At 46.8% G+C, this 13,219-nt stretch overlaps 8 protein-coding genes across 8 annotated transcripts; 3 read left to right on the forward strand and 5 right to left on the reverse strand.

Moving 5' to 3' along the window:
* Positions 1-76: 76 nt before the first annotated feature.
* Positions 77-1,494, forward strand: BDCG_04208 (cytochrome c oxidase assembly protein). The gene is made up of 3 exons (XM_045419871.1): positions 77-340; positions 484-625; positions 770-1,494. Exons 1-3 carry the CDS (start codon positions 316-318, stop codon positions 972-974), a joined length of 372 nt encoding a protein of 123 aa, XP_045276081.1. The 5' UTR covers positions 77-315; the 3' UTR covers positions 975-1,494.
* Positions 1,231-3,833, reverse strand: BDCG_04209 (oligosaccharyl transferase complex subunit OST4). The gene is made up of 4 exons (XM_045419872.1): positions 3,249-3,833; positions 3,050-3,163; positions 2,239-2,966; positions 1,231-2,171 (listed from the first exon to the last, which is right to left on the reverse strand). Exons 1-4 carry the CDS (start codon positions 3,391-3,393, stop codon positions 1,743-1,745), a joined length of 1,416 nt encoding a protein of 471 aa, XP_045276082.1. The 5' UTR covers positions 3,394-3,833; the 3' UTR covers positions 1,231-1,742.
* Positions 3,544-4,877, forward strand: BDCG_04210 (NADH dehydrogenase). The gene is made up of 2 exons (XM_045419873.1): positions 3,544-4,064; positions 4,324-4,877. Exons 1-2 carry the CDS (start codon positions 3,881-3,883, stop codon positions 4,368-4,370), a joined length of 231 nt encoding a protein of 76 aa, XP_045276083.1. The 5' UTR covers positions 3,544-3,880; the 3' UTR covers positions 4,371-4,877.
* Positions 4,412-5,003, reverse strand: BDCG_16885 (uncharacterized protein; the record flags this gene model as incomplete). Its single annotated transcript, XM_045426070.1, has 2 exons — positions 4,412-4,529; positions 4,696-5,003. 2 exons carry the CDS (start codon positions 5,001-5,003, stop codon positions 4,481-4,483), a joined length of 357 nt encoding a protein of 118 aa, XP_045280795.1. The 3' UTR covers positions 4,412-4,480.
* Positions 5,004-5,012: 9 nt separating this feature from the next.
* BDCG_16886 (uncharacterized protein) lies at positions 5,013-5,543 on the reverse strand (the record flags this gene model as incomplete). Its single annotated transcript, XM_045426071.1, has 2 exons — positions 5,013-5,245; positions 5,465-5,543. 2 exons carry the CDS (start codon positions 5,541-5,543, stop codon positions 5,013-5,015), a joined length of 312 nt encoding a protein of 103 aa, XP_045280796.1.
* A 555-nt stretch (positions 5,544-6,098) lies between these two features.
* BDCG_16887 (uncharacterized protein) lies at positions 6,099-7,330 on the forward strand. Its single transcript, XM_045426072.1, has one exon. It carries the CDS (start codon positions 6,105-6,107, stop codon positions 6,420-6,422), a length of 318 nt encoding a protein of 105 aa, XP_045280797.1. The 5' UTR covers positions 6,099-6,104; the 3' UTR covers positions 6,423-7,330.
* A 670-nt stretch (positions 7,331-8,000) lies between these two features.
* On the reverse strand, positions 8,001-11,642 carry BDCG_04213 (transcription factor RfeG). Its single transcript, XM_045419874.1, has 4 exons — positions 10,277-11,642; positions 10,118-10,162; positions 9,922-10,006; positions 8,001-9,870 (listed from the first exon to the last, which is right to left on the reverse strand). Exons 1-4 carry the CDS (start codon positions 10,412-10,414, stop codon positions 9,377-9,379), a joined length of 762 nt encoding a protein of 253 aa, XP_045276084.1. The 5' UTR covers positions 10,415-11,642; the 3' UTR covers positions 8,001-9,376.
* A 477-nt stretch (positions 11,643-12,119) lies between these two features.
* BDCG_04214 (uncharacterized protein) lies at positions 12,120-13,012 on the reverse strand (the record flags this gene model as incomplete). The annotated part of the gene is made up of 1 exon (XM_045419875.1): positions 12,120-13,012. The coding sequence occupies exon 1, from the start codon at positions 12,549-12,551 to the stop codon at positions 12,120-12,122; it is 432 nt and encodes a 143-aa protein (XP_045276085.1). The 5' UTR covers positions 12,552-13,012.
* Between the last annotated feature and the right edge of the window lie 207 nt (positions 13,013-13,219).

Below are 13,219 nucleotides of genomic sequence, written 5' to 3' on the forward strand. Positions count from 1 at the left end.
GGCTTCGCGACGTCATAAAAACACTGCGCCGAAGCCCAAAAAGGGAAAGTCTACCGGTTGCTTATGTCACCCAGATAAAGTTTTGCAACTAGACTGTTTATAATTTAGCGCCTAGCTCCCTTCAACCGCGGGAATCATCCACGCAGAAGAATGAAGACTTGAACCCAACCGCCGTGCTGTTTCCTGGAGTCGCCTGCAATATCTTTTAAGAATATATATAGCCTGTTAAAACGGCATTTGGATTGATTCCCACCAATATAGATATATGCTGTTCAGCCATAAGCCCCTTGGTGAAGAAACAGAGATAAATTCACTATGCCCAGCTCTTGCAAAGATATCCGTATGCGTCAAATTCCCATGCTCCTCCTGCGCTCCGCTCCGCTCCGCCTTTGACATTCATATCCCTATGGATGAGCCAAGTTTCCCTTATCTCTCTCTCTCCTATTAACTAATCGCTAACTAAAACGTCTGCTGTTAATGTAGGCCTCGCACTGGCGCAATGCTTGCAGCAATCCGATTGTATAATGGTCCAAGGCAAAACACCGCAAGAGTGCCTCCAACCCCCCTACCTCGATACCCTGCCCGTGAAATGCCAGCAACTGCGCAAAGGCCTTAGTGATTGCAAGTGCGTTTTAGCTTTCTCCTATTCCACATCTTTCAATTCCAACCTCTCCTCTTCATTTTTGTCCTTTTTGCTTCATGACAGACCACCTCATCAACAAAGCGAATACTCCCTAGCTAACAATTTCCATTTCTCAAACACACACAGACGAGGGATGGTAGACATGCGCAAACGGTTCCGCGGCAACCAGCCTATAGCCCTGGGCAGCGAAGTCGACCCCGCAACTGGCGAAGTTATCAACAAGTCGAAGCCTGTCGGACAGCTGTATGGCGGCAAACCCGCCTTCCAAAGTGTCAAGGAGATCAGTGGCGACGAGGTCCAGATGGATCCGGAAAAGACGAGAGGATTATAAGTGTTGCGGGGTTAGGGGAGTGAGGTAACTTTTGGCCGGTTTTGCTAGGCGGGGGAGGAGGAGGAGGTAAGCGGACGATGACAGGGCAGGGATGGTAAGAGGAGAGCGCTGCTGGGAAGTGTATGATATATTTTTACGATGAGAGATGAGAGTGGCACGATCGATCGTCTTAAGCATAGGGCCATAGGCGGCGTTGTTGTCTTCGGGATACATATCATTTTTGGGGCATTGGCGTTTTGGAATTTTTTTTCTTTTGGGATGATTGTGCAGCTATTTTGAGCCCACCAAGCCAGCTATGATGTACAGTACATACGGACGGATACGCCTCACATAAATAGCGCGCCTTTGATTGAGTGTATAATTATAGACCATTGCGATGAGTTACCAAAACCAAAAATCGTTTCTTCACCAGGAACTCCCTAGCTTGATTATAATAGAGATACTGGTATGACTGCTAACATTCCCGACACCAATTCATCTCTTTCTCTTTTTATGTGGATCTAAAAGTATAAAAAAATATGAAACGGAACAGCCAAAACAGACAGGTATAAACCACAAGTGTTAAAATACATTATAGGAACATAAACTGAACCTTTCCTCGTCATTTTCGGGCCTCTGCGTCCTTGAGCCCGCATCAAGATAAAAACGAAATATAGAAGAGCCCCAAATGCGACGGAAAAAAAAGAAAAGAAAAGAAAACTTGATAGACATTGAAATACAAATGCCAAATTAATGCATATCAGATACACACAGACACAACATGCGCAATCATTGGACTTTCTTAGACCAGTTTGCCTCCGTTTCTGGGGGGGCGGAATACAACCATACTGCGACGAAAGCTAGAAAACCACCAATAACAGACCACAACCCCGCAATCCAGACCCAGCCGCCTGTGATTTTCCAGCTACGGGGCCACTCGTCATGAGCGAAATGCCGAACAGTGACCTGCTCCTTTACATCGACGTTGGTGAGGAAAGGCCGTTTGTAGTTGACGCGGAACGAGAATATACCATGTTGATCGGGCAAGGTGAATGAGGTGCTGTACACGGTGCTATTTGCGGTCTTGGCCACGGGTTTGAGAGTGAGGCGGTGGAAGGGCGATAGCATGGTAAATTCGAGTTGAATGGCGTCTTCTTCGGGGATTTCGAAGGGGATATAGTGGTCGTAGTCGTACTCGGAGAGCTCGATGTTAAATGTCTAGCAAAGTATCGATATTAGCTAATATCACAATATAAAGGATTAGATGATATTTCCCAAAACGTACCACCTCGTTCTTTATCCGGTATATCGAAGGGTTCAGTTCTCCGGATTCATTCGACGGAGCAGATTCCGCAACCGCATCTGCACTCAAGTAGTGTTGCACTTTGTCCACTTTAACCACACCAGTCTCCTTAAACGTCCAAGCGCTAACTTGCTTTGCAAACTCCCTGTTCACCGTCTGTGCCTGTTCCCCAGCCTTCGGGCCCTTAACGGTGGCCGAGAACCACTTGTCTTTAAGACTCTCCACGGACCCTATGACCGTTAACCGGGCCGAATTCCTTGCCTGCATTGCTGAGACCAATGAAATCTGCGACCCAAACGCGAACGAGTCTTCGACCGTCTGTTCCTGCTCCTTCGCGTCATAGCTATATGCCGTCTCGGGAGCTCGAAGTATTGGAGCAAGTAACGGCCTGGCAGCTCCCAATGACTGGCCCGCAGATTTGGGGAAGGCGACCACTCCTTCGCCGGAGAAGTATGATTTAAGGTCTGGGCGGAGTGCTTTAGGCCGGGGGAGAAGAAGAACGTCATGTTGTTCAGGAGAAGAGAGGGTGTCGTAGTTGAAGTGGTCGACAACGAGCGCGTTGCGGTCAGAAGAGAGGTTTATATCTAGCTCTAGCAGGAGGGAGCTGATTGTGCTGGAAATCGCTGAACCGCCTGCGAGGGCGAGGAGAATGTTTCCTTCGCTGTTCATAAAATTGACCAGCGCTTTGGGCGATAATGCAGGCCCGAGTCCTGTATTTGCAATCGCTGTATTTAGTATCCGCCTCATCTAACATCCTCATGCGCAACCACAACAGCAACACAACCTCACTGACCTTTTGCCTTGCTTGGAGGGAGAAGAACAATGTGGTCATATGCTCTCTCTCCATGCTTAAATAGTGAAAGGCCCTCATCTTTGGGTGATTGAAATGATATAGAGTATCCCCGACCTATATATATATATTGGTGAGCTGGTGTAGTTCAAATAGAACCGATTGTTTTGTCCTATTTTTTTTGCAATTATATATATCTCACCTTCTAGATCCTTCCAGAATGTCGAGAACAAGTCCTTGTCTGTGACATTGCCTAGAATGGCTAGCAGTCGGTTGCCATCGCTGCTGAGCGCATGGACAACAGCTCCCCAGAGCCCAACGAGAAGCAGAGAAAGAAGCCACCGCATTGTTGATATAGGGCCCGTCCGCGCGGGGAGGCGGACAAAAAGAAAACGGGGAGATTAGCGGTGGACGTAGCTGGGGCGTAAATATGGCCTGAAATGCAAAGCCGGAGGACTGCTCAATTCCTCGTGGAAATGTTGTAAGTCTTTTCCCGTCGTAGATGTCGGCGGAAACAGGCAACGTGTTGGTCCCAGGAACGCCAAGACCGGCAAGCGTGTGTGATCCAAATGCTTTGCAGCAACCAACATTCTCCGAAGCCCATCATCATCACCGTTCACCGTCACCGTCACCACCGCCACACACCACCACAACCAGCATTACCAGTACATACAATCACCAGCATAACCTCCTGCGCTCAATCTAACCTCTCTTACAGTCGCACTGCTACCCCACCGCATTGCGCGACTACTGCGTAAAACTTCTCAACAACCGCCCAATTGAACCTCCCCCGGGCATCGTCGGCCATTGGCCCTCCAACCCTCATCATCCGCAATGTCCGCACCGCAGTTCTGGTCCACACCCTTCCGATACATGCGATGGGCAGCGCATGAGAAACCAGCTATCTTCTTCAGCGTCATCATCGGCTCGCTAGGCCCTGTGGCACTCGTGTCCCTCCCGCCGATCCGACGGTATTTTGGCGACGTGGACCCCGCCCCGATTCCGCTGACTTATCCAAGTACGTTTGCTACGAACCACTTGTTATCTTCTTGTTTCGTTTCTATATGGTGTTGTGTGATTTCAATTGCTTCTGCTTTTGCCTTCTTCTCCCTTCTTCCCTCTACATTATCGTTTCTTGTCTCTATCCATGGTTGGAAAACCAGCTGGTCCAGCCTCCCTTTTGCTTCAAGGCAAGGTGTCTTGAATTATGTAGACTGCTGCTGTGAAACAAATGGCTAACTATACTCCTTCCCTTCCCCCTTCCGGTCATTTTTTAGTTCCTCCCGGCCCAAGACAGATCCCGAAAGGTTATGATGACGAGTAACTGAATTATCGAAGAAGGGAGAGGGAATAAATAAGGGGGCAGCAAGGTTTAGTAGATGCGGGGTCGCAGGCAATGGTGGGAAAGAAGGAATCTGTCCCCTGCTCAATTGGTTAAATTCTTTCCGGGAGCAAAATGGCGTCGATATAATGGTGCTTGAGGCTAAAAAAGCAAAATAAAAGAAACGAAAAGAACCCAAAAGCTTAACGATAAGGGGAGAAGAAAAGCTATAAAATAAAGGAATTTGGGAGGGGCTGGTAAGTCCCGAAAAAATATACATAAAAAGACATTGCTACTTCCTTCGTTCCTTTGGTGTCTTGTATCATACATAAAAACATTATCTCTCATATACACATTTTCCCCGTTTTTCCCACTATCGTACAGGCTCAACCCGCATAATTTTGAGGTGCATTTTTTCCCTCCAAGATCAAGCTCTTTTAAGGCAATTGTTAAGCTTTCCCACGTAGAAATATCATCGCCTTCTATCTCATCCATATCTTCAACTTTGAGCGCATTGTCATCCTGGCTTTGGCCAACATGAGGGTGGAGGGTGAAATCCTCTAGTGCAACAGCAAGGAGAAACGGACTTATTAAGAGGTATAGCGCGAGGATGTTTGAGAGCTTGCGGTGGTCCATCAAGTGCATTTAAGGCATCGTTATGTCAGCACGAGTTGCCTTTGGTGCTCCACCGGCGGTGGGAAGAGAGGTGGGAAGATCCAGGTCGGATTGCCAATACCCCTCGAGTACATTGAAGGCATCAACGATATCATGTCGACTTGCGTCTAATGAAAACAAAGCTTTGAAAAACTCAATGTCTTCTCGACTAGCACCACCGTAGAAGTGTGAACCAAGCCTAACATAGTGCATATCAGTATAACCTGAGGGTGGGGGATTATGTCGATGGTGTAAAACGGTGAGAAGAATATTTTTTATAAGATTCTAGCATCCTCCTGAGCTCATTAAAAGAATCAATGGACTGAGGGTGGTTGTGACCTAATGCCTCTATCTAGATTTCAAAAAAGGTGAACACCAGCGACAGCATTTCTTTGTATAAGTGTAGATTTTGCAAGCATGTGCATGGTTGTAGCATCTGGTACCACAAGTGGCAGCCACTGGATTCTTGATTTCTGCGTATCTCCAGTCATCCTCGAAGTCTTGACTCAATAGTTCGACCATGTCTGCCTCTTGATTCTGAAGAATGGAGAGTTCGTCGAAAAGGACACGTCAGTTTCATTGATGTAATTTGCAGCTTGTAGAATGGCTAACGGTAGGCAGCTAAATAAGCTCACGCAGGAGCAGGAGGGAAGTGTTCTCATCGTCGGCTAGCTCTTTACAAACTAGTGACGTTTTCAGAAGCTCCCCTGTTGTCACCTCATCCATCTCTTGAATTCTAATGACATCTGTGCGTACTAGCTTTGTTCCCGGCTGTTGGTTCCCTGTGATAAAGAGAATAAACCCGTTTTCGCTTTGCGGAACAAAAGATTTGAGTGCAGAAGAATAAGAATCGCCAATCCCTGTCCACATATTCATGTCATCGGCATTGTAAAAAAATCAAGAGCCAAGGGTGGCTCTTTTGAGAGTTTAGATAATCTCTAACTTGCGATTTTACTTCTGTAGATGTCACGGCCGGTAGTCCGCAACTTTTGCTGACGCTAATAAATCCCTGCTGGGCTGCTTCTGCACTGGTGGAGGCCATCCGAAAGACAGAGTAATCTAGGTTTCTATCTCGGACTTGAAATGCGACCTCGAGGGCGATCTGAGTCTTGCCTACCCCCTAGGCCTGGAATCGCCATTTTCCGCTTCCCACGCCTGCTTAGGATCGCATCCACTAAGCAAGAGACTTGTTCCTGGCGCCCAACAAATCCAGGATTTCAGTCAAAAGGCAGGGTCCAGCAGGACGTAGGCGGCGCTGGGACAGTAATATCACGGGTAACGGACACCACACTGAGGAATTTTTGCGTAAGCCGCGGCTACAAAAGCTGCATAGCCCTGCTACTGTTTATTCTTATGATAGTCGGAGTACCCGCATATCCCCCGGGGGACCAGACATGGTAGTTGATTCAATCAATCCGGCAGCTTCCATCTGGTAACATTAGATGTCATATTCTTTCGCGAAACGATCCCGTTTCTTTCCATCCTTTATCACCTTGTTCCCGGAGGCAATGAGTCCATAATGGATTCGAGGGTCGTCGGAAGCTCTTATGTCTCGCTGTATGATGTGTTCCTTTTTTACAGTTCGTGCAAGTTTCCGTTGCTTCAGGATGATCATAAGCTGCATCAAAAAGTACATCATGCTCCTAAGCAGGCTTTGAGTATATCGTCTTCACAGTTGTGCTGGTGTTTGATAGGATATTAGAGCACAAATTTGAGACTCCTAGGCTGTCGCCCAAAATTTCATCACGCTTGAGCCTGGTGATTGCATTCAGGAAGACTTGTGGAGATTGGTTCATTGTCCCAGTTTGCTGAAACTTCCAATCATTGACTGCTTTCCCGAGGTCATATTGTATCACCCACCGAAAGTGCCAGCAGGTTTGCTAATCACAACATCCCCCAGCCCAGCCGGATATCCTAGCTCATACTTGGAGCTCATCCTCAAACCGAAACGGATATAATGAAACGTGGACCGCATTTGGGCAGTCACAGTGGCAAGCAGAGACAGTGTGCCATATACTCCGGATGGGGCAGGCAAACAATTACCACATTGTGGCCGGAGATATCCCAAGGGTGTATGAGTTGTAATCGCTATCGGATTTTGAGAGCTCGTGCTTATTACCGAGCATCGTCTTGACTACGGCTGCTTCCAGGGGACGAGCACAAACCGACGCAACGGTATAGGCATCGTGAGTCCTAGGCGAGGCAGACATGGTTTCTCATTGCTGCATTTGAGCACTAGCAGTAGGACGTCGGAGAGGCGTACTAGTTTTGAGAGATAACGGGAAATATCATATAACTATATAACGATATCTCTTCATTAATATTATTCCACACACCCTTGTCATTGTGAAGCCAACAAAGGGGCTATGGCAACACCCCGCACTTTCAGCATGCCGGCCTAATGCGCCTAAATGTTGTTTGTCAAGATGCGGGGGTTTTTTTTCGCGCCTCGCCTCCCCTGTAGCAGGGCAAGCCAGCTAGCCATTGCCTGTCAGGTCTGATGCAGAGGTCAGCATATGAAGTGTGCAGTTCACGCGTTCTCCTGATAGGCTCTCCGGGCGATCTAAGGACAAAGCGGCAGGTTCAATTGTCCATCCTAGGTGAGGGTAGAGCAAGTTTCTAAATTCGAATGTTGGTTGATGGAGTTATATTTCAAGCTGGAATCTGATCCACCACGCTAAGGAGGCCTAACTAGTTAAAGCTTTAAGTATACCATGAAAATGAGCATCACCAAATTATAATAATAATGGACCCATGTACGGAGTACTGTCACTACTGATGCGCGGATGCCTTTCTCAATAGTTTAGATAAACAGAGAGAGAGGGAGAGAGACAGAGAGTTATCTACTGTATAAAAAGAATAAGCTTAATCTCATCACTTTTAACTCTATTCTACAGAGTAGTAGTAGTTATGAATGTTAATCAGCTCTTCAAAGAATCATAAGCTTCTTCATCGACACACTCATCCATCAACATCATACTAAATTTAAAAATTTAAAAGAGTGAAATTAACTTGCTATGACTTATTCTAGCTTCTCATCAGCTACAACTATTTGTATGTGTGACCAGATGCATTTCAGTACCTAAGTTGTAAGAGCACAAATCAACACCACAACATATGAACACCTGAATGACTCAAAGAGAGGGAAAAAAGAGATAGAAAAGAGAGAGAGAGAGAGAGAGAGAATAATTATGTATAATTAATAAAGATCAATCTGAGAACTTGGATAAAAATTAGAAAATGAACGCCTCTCTGATGCAACTATCTACATCCATCATCCATCTGAGACCGACCGTTGCTCATAACGAAGGGAAAATAAATAAAAATAAAAATAAAAAAATGATCAGTTACCACACACCACGCCTTTTTGTTGGAGAGGGAAAGAAAATTCGGTAAGACAGACAGACAGGAGAAAACCAGTTTTTCAACAAGGAAACCAATAAAAATGGAATTGGAAATAGAAATAGAAACGCTCCGGGTTCGATGCAAAATCCCAAATAGACAAGAAAAGCGATCCTGGCGGTTTCCATAGGTATATAAAAAGAGGAGGGGCATTTTTTTTTTTTTTTTTTTTTTTTCTTGACATAGAAACGAACTGAAGAGGTATCATGACCACCAAAAATAAACGAGAGGTTCTGATCATATAATGGTTAAGAAGGTCCAGAGTAGAATTGGCGGGGTGCCGGGCCAAAATCATAACAAAGGGGAGGAAACATGCATGTATATTAAAATAAAGATTCAGTCGCACCACGGGAAACCAGCCTCACAAAGACAGAGCCACCTTTTCCTAATCCTAAAACAAGTAAATAAACAACATCGAGCAGCGCTATCATTTGTTAAGCTCACGAATTTGGTCCATGTATGCAATGTATGATCCGGGTCGATGGATGGCAGAAGAGAAGAGGTCGAAAAGCAAAAAGGACACCAAAATCTAAAAAGAAAAACGAAAAAAAGGGGGGGGATATAATTAAATGTGTTGCGGTGCATAGGGCGTCCATGACCGGTAAATACCAAAAGAATTGATAGAGACACAAGGCAATGCGGGTTGCATTGAAGTCCATTATTTCCCGCAATTCCATGGGATTGGCTTCATCTTAGGGCAGAACAGTGTATATTTCTATACTCCCATGCGGATACTCTTAGGAAGTTGCAGAGCTAAGCTAACATAATGTTACCAAGGTTGGCGGCAAGAGGAAGTGGAAGTACTGAGACAAAAGGTCTCACATCCTGTCGATCAATGCAGATATGGCGCCACTGAATGGATTGTACTTTGGTTTTTTTTGTCGCCACTAGGGGTAGAAATGTACTGATCCCGGATTATGGACAAAAGTGGTGAAATCACTGGGAGTTAAAAATCAACGAGCCCTTCGGTCCCTAGCTGGGGGTGGTCCTGAGGAACGGTAGGATGAATCAGGGGGGTATCGCCCATCTACTATTGGAGCCCGGTGGTCAGGGAGAGTACTGGGCGGGAAACCCATACTGGTGGTAACAGCAGGTGGATATTCGGTCTCATTCTCATAGCCAGGTCCAGGATACCTTGGATTTGCTCTTGGATCATTATTATATGCATGGTACGGGGCAGTACCCTCATATGTATATTCAGGACTGCTCGCTGGTGGTGGCTGTGAGTGAGCTGGGTACGATCCGCCAGCAGAAGCGTATGTGGAAGGAATTGCGCCATAAGTCGTTGGCTGGGAATATGCTGGTTGATAGGGTGCAGGCTGAGCTGAGCTATATGAAGCATGAGCTGGTGGGGGATAGGTATCATATGGCTGGCCAGCAGCTGGTGGGTAGGCGGTAGGGCCAGTTCGCTGACGGCTTTCATGGGTGGCAGAAGTATCATATTGTGCTGAAATCCTGTTAGGATCTGGAGGCATCCCTGGGTCATGATTGTGACTACCTTGTGTAGAATACCCTTGATCCCGTCTCATAGCTATCTCGGCTCTCCACCGTGCCGAATCTGCCTGTAGATCGGCAATCATCTCCTATCAAAAACAAACAAGAATGGTTAGCTACAGCAGAATTAAGAAGAATATTGCTCTCCAGCGGGAGACTCATCACATGAAATGATGTATGAGAGGGGGATGATTTCATACTGGTGTCAAATTGCGATAACCACGAATGTAATAACCTTTGACGCCCTATACGATCTTGTCAGCATATCAATCATGACCAAAGGGCCCTGTCTCATCCGCAACTACGGACAAATACGTCGAGAGAACTTTTGGGAAAGAGACAGAGAAGGGAATCCGGACCTTGTATACGCCAGGTTTCACAAGAGCCTGATTTCCAAGGTACCGACAGATATCAGCCTGGATGACCTCGCGAGCAATGCCATTCTCTTCAATAAAATACTCGTTTTGTCGCTCCGGGGGATCATGAGGGCGCGACATGTTTGGTAGCAGTTCACGACAGGCAATAAGAAGAAAGAAAACAAATAGGCCACTAGGCGATGGTTGAGATGTTCTGAGTTTAGGATGGCTGCGAATATTATATAGATGGCGATTCCAAGGTTGAGCCGAAAGGTAGGTTGAAGTCGATGTGGGTGAGATGATGAGAGAAGATGTTGATATATGAGGGGTATAGAGAAAAGAAATGGACTACAGCTTTTGAAAAACTGCGTACTGGTCCGCAGGCTGGAATGGATTCCCTTTGTTGAGGCAAAAACTCCTTATCCTGGAAAGGCGTGGTCTTGGGTAGACGAGCTGATATACAAACACACAGAGAGACAGAGACACAGACGGACAGGCACAGGTATTATGATATCCAAGTATAAATGGACTCAAAAAGCAACCTGATTGTAAACCTTTATTGCTTTGTTTATCACACACAACAACACTTCACTTTCAATGCTGAGATGCACTCTGCGAAAGAGGTTAGAAGTGGTGGGACGGAGCGAACAGCCAGGGAAGGGGAAAAGCTATCCAGGCAACGTGGACACGTAGGAATTCCGGGGTATAACAAATCCAAGGGCGAGGCTAGATGAGCCTCTGTATAAACCTTAGCGCTGGGAGAATCTGGAAACAAGGCCGTTTGATAACAGGAAGGACACCTAACGGGATCCTGGGGTGTATCACTTATGGTGCGCGTGGTGTCGTGATCAACAGAGCAGGCAGAGAGAGAGAGGGTCCAAGAACGGAAGAATCTAGCCTTGATAAGAGACGAAAGGAACAGAATAGAAGCAGCAACGGATGTCGGATGGCAGGAAGATAGATAGATAGATATATTAATAAAAATATGAAAAGGCCAGGTGATGACGGCACAGCGGTCAAGGTGTAGGATAGCCAGAAACTGTCTCACTTTGGGTGTCTGTGCCCGTTGCTGGGATGGGAATCGAGATACGGGAGGAAGAGAACGATAGAAGAGATAAACAGCACGGCAGAGAGAAGGGGATAGAGGGATAGAGGGAGAGGGAGAAAGTGGGAAGAGGAAGAGAAGAAAAAGGAAGAGCAGAAGAGAGGAAGAAAACGAAGAGAAGCACAAGCGAGGGGAACGGATGGAGGCGTATTCAAAATTTCGGGGACAGGAAAAACCCAGCATGCCTCATTAAAACTACACCCACTAGTCATATTACTCACATCCCGCAGGTCGCAGGTGCACACACTCCGTTGTGGGAACATATATATACTCAATGTCATGTAATGTGGTGGTGTTTAGACAGGATCACAAAAGTTAGCAGAGGGTCATAAAGCCAAATGTTCGACAGTAACCTGGGCCAAATGGGCAAAATGGGCACAGGGCAGCCCCGCCCCAGCCAATCAGCGCCCGTTGCCGGCCACAAACTTGCTCCACCCGCCTGCTTGGTGCCACGAACGACGTACGCTGACAGTAACGTCCACCTGCGTATTCTCGTTACAGCCCGTATCATACCGTACTTTTCGTCAAAAAAACAAAAACAATCAAAATTCTACTCTCATAACTAGTTACGTCTGTCTACTCCGTACAAATTAATACAACCATGTACAACTCCTGCTAGCAGCAAGCATACCCTGCTCATTATTGGTTGCCCTGGTTAGTACTCCTCCCATCGCACATCGATGGCCTGACGCGTATGTATCTTCCCGGTTCCCCTACCCTTGGCTATGTAACCATGGTGTATTATTTGTACTGTGCATTCATACTATATACTTCGCCTAGGTACTCCGTACCGTACTGTACCACTGCTGTTCCCGGCTTGGCACAATACCAAGATACAGACAGATCTCCAACCAGCCCCAGCCAGAACATCGTCAGTTGCTTCTTCCAACTCCCAACTTCAATTCCGCATATCAACAATGCTGGAGAGAGGAAACACCATAGCCTTTCCGCTATAGAGTCCAGGCCTTTAGCTGCACTGAATATTAAAGGTTGGCCAGTTTCCTGCCTGTCTAGGTATCTTGTATGCTCTTCGTCGGGTACCTTTACGTCGGAGGTTCCATATGCACTGGCCAGGCGACTTAACAAACAGGCGGCACCGATGATTGCAGGCCAAACAAAATTGCGGGGACAACTCCTCTTTCTCAGCGCATCCGCCCCTCCCTCCCGATCCATCGACTGGCATGTATCCAATATGTATGATCAGGACTTGCTCCTTTTGAATTTTCTTTCTTTGGCCTGCCCCCAGCCGTGGGTGTCGCAAGCATTCCTTGCCCCCAGGAGCTATCAAAGCGAGCCATACCACGTTCCATGGGAAATCGGAATCCCCAAATGGAAAATGCCAACTTTCCCTGCCAGTGCCATACACACGACGATAGAGCAAGGCTGGAAAGAGGGAAAGGCTAGACAATTAACGATAGAAATTTGCATGCACTGCGCGGTCCCGACAATCAGGATGGGTGGTCGGGACACAGAGCCGAATTGAGAAATTCGATCATCGAGACCATCTCTGAGAAGAGGCAAAAAGGAGGATCTGGCGGCGTCTACACTGCAAACTACCCATAACTGCCGTCGTGGATTCTGATTGGCGAACATGTTTGCTGCCGTTAGGCAGACATGCGTTGTTTTGGGCAGAAACGCCTTGGAACATGCAGCTCATCTTGGCCACCTGAACAACAGGGTGGCACGATGCCCTCTTGCCAGTTTTGACCCAAAAGCAACCGTCACTGGCAGCTGGTTGAAACAAGCCTGCAGCCTGCAAGGATAAGCAAAATGATGTGCAGGGCCTCGATAAAGAAAAAACCCTTATGGCTCGGCGATGTTGATTCTCCATTTTATTGTTG

The sequence above is a fragment of the Blastomyces dermatitidis genome (genome assembly GCF_000003525.1).
Source record: "Blastomyces dermatitidis ER-3 genomic scaffold supercont1.4, whole genome shotgun sequence".
Classification (NCBI taxonomy): Eukaryota; Fungi; Ascomycota; class Eurotiomycetes; order Onygenales; family Ajellomycetaceae; genus Blastomyces; species Blastomyces dermatitidis.

Bases quoted from the DNA above. Each gene is read 5' to 3' on its own strand.
- BDCG_04213 (XM_045419874.1), bottom strand. From the start codon at position 10,414: ATGTCGCGCCCTCATGATCCCCCGGAGCGACAAAACGAGTATTTTATT. The intron at 10,163-10,276 runs GTCCGGATTCCC...AAGATCGTATAG, and splicing joins TGAAACCTGGCGTATACAAG to GGCGTCAAAGGTTATTACAT. The intron at 10,007-10,117 runs GTATGAAATCAT...TGTTTTTGATAG, and splicing joins GTTATCGCAATTTGACACCA to GAGATGATTGCCGATCTACA.
- BDCG_04208 (XM_045419871.1), top strand. From the start codon at position 316: ATGCCCAGCTCTTGCAAAGATATCC. The intron at 341-483 runs GTATGCGTCAAA...CTGTTAATGTAG, and splicing joins CAGCTCTTGCAAAGATATCC to GCCTCGCACTGGCGCAATGC. The intron at 626-769 runs GTGCGTTTTAGC...AAACACACACAG, and splicing joins AAAGGCCTTAGTGATTGCAA to ACGAGGGATGGTAGACATGC.
- BDCG_04209 (XM_045419872.1), bottom strand. From the start codon at position 3,393: ATGCGGTGGCTTCTTTCTCTGCTTCTCGTTGGGCTCTGGGGAGCTGTT. The intron at 2,967-3,049 runs GTCAGTGAGGTT...TTGCAAATACAG, and splicing joins CCCTCCAAGCAAGGCAAAAG to GACTCGGGCCTGCATTATCG. The intron at 2,172-2,238 runs GTACGTTTTGGG...ATACTTTGCTAG, and splicing joins ACCGGATAAAGAACGAGGTG to ACATTTAACATCGAGCTCTC.
- BDCG_16887 (XM_045426072.1), top strand. From the start codon at position 6,105: ATGCGACCTCGAGGGCGATCTGAGTCTTGCCTACCCCCTAGGCCTGGA.
- BDCG_04210 (XM_045419873.1), top strand. From the start codon at position 3,881: ATGTCCGCACCGCAGTTCTGGTCCACACCCTTCCGATACATGCGATGG. The intron at 4,065-4,323 runs GTACGTTTGCTA...GTCATTTTTTAG, and splicing joins GATTCCGCTGACTTATCCAA to TTCCTCCCGGCCCAAGACAG.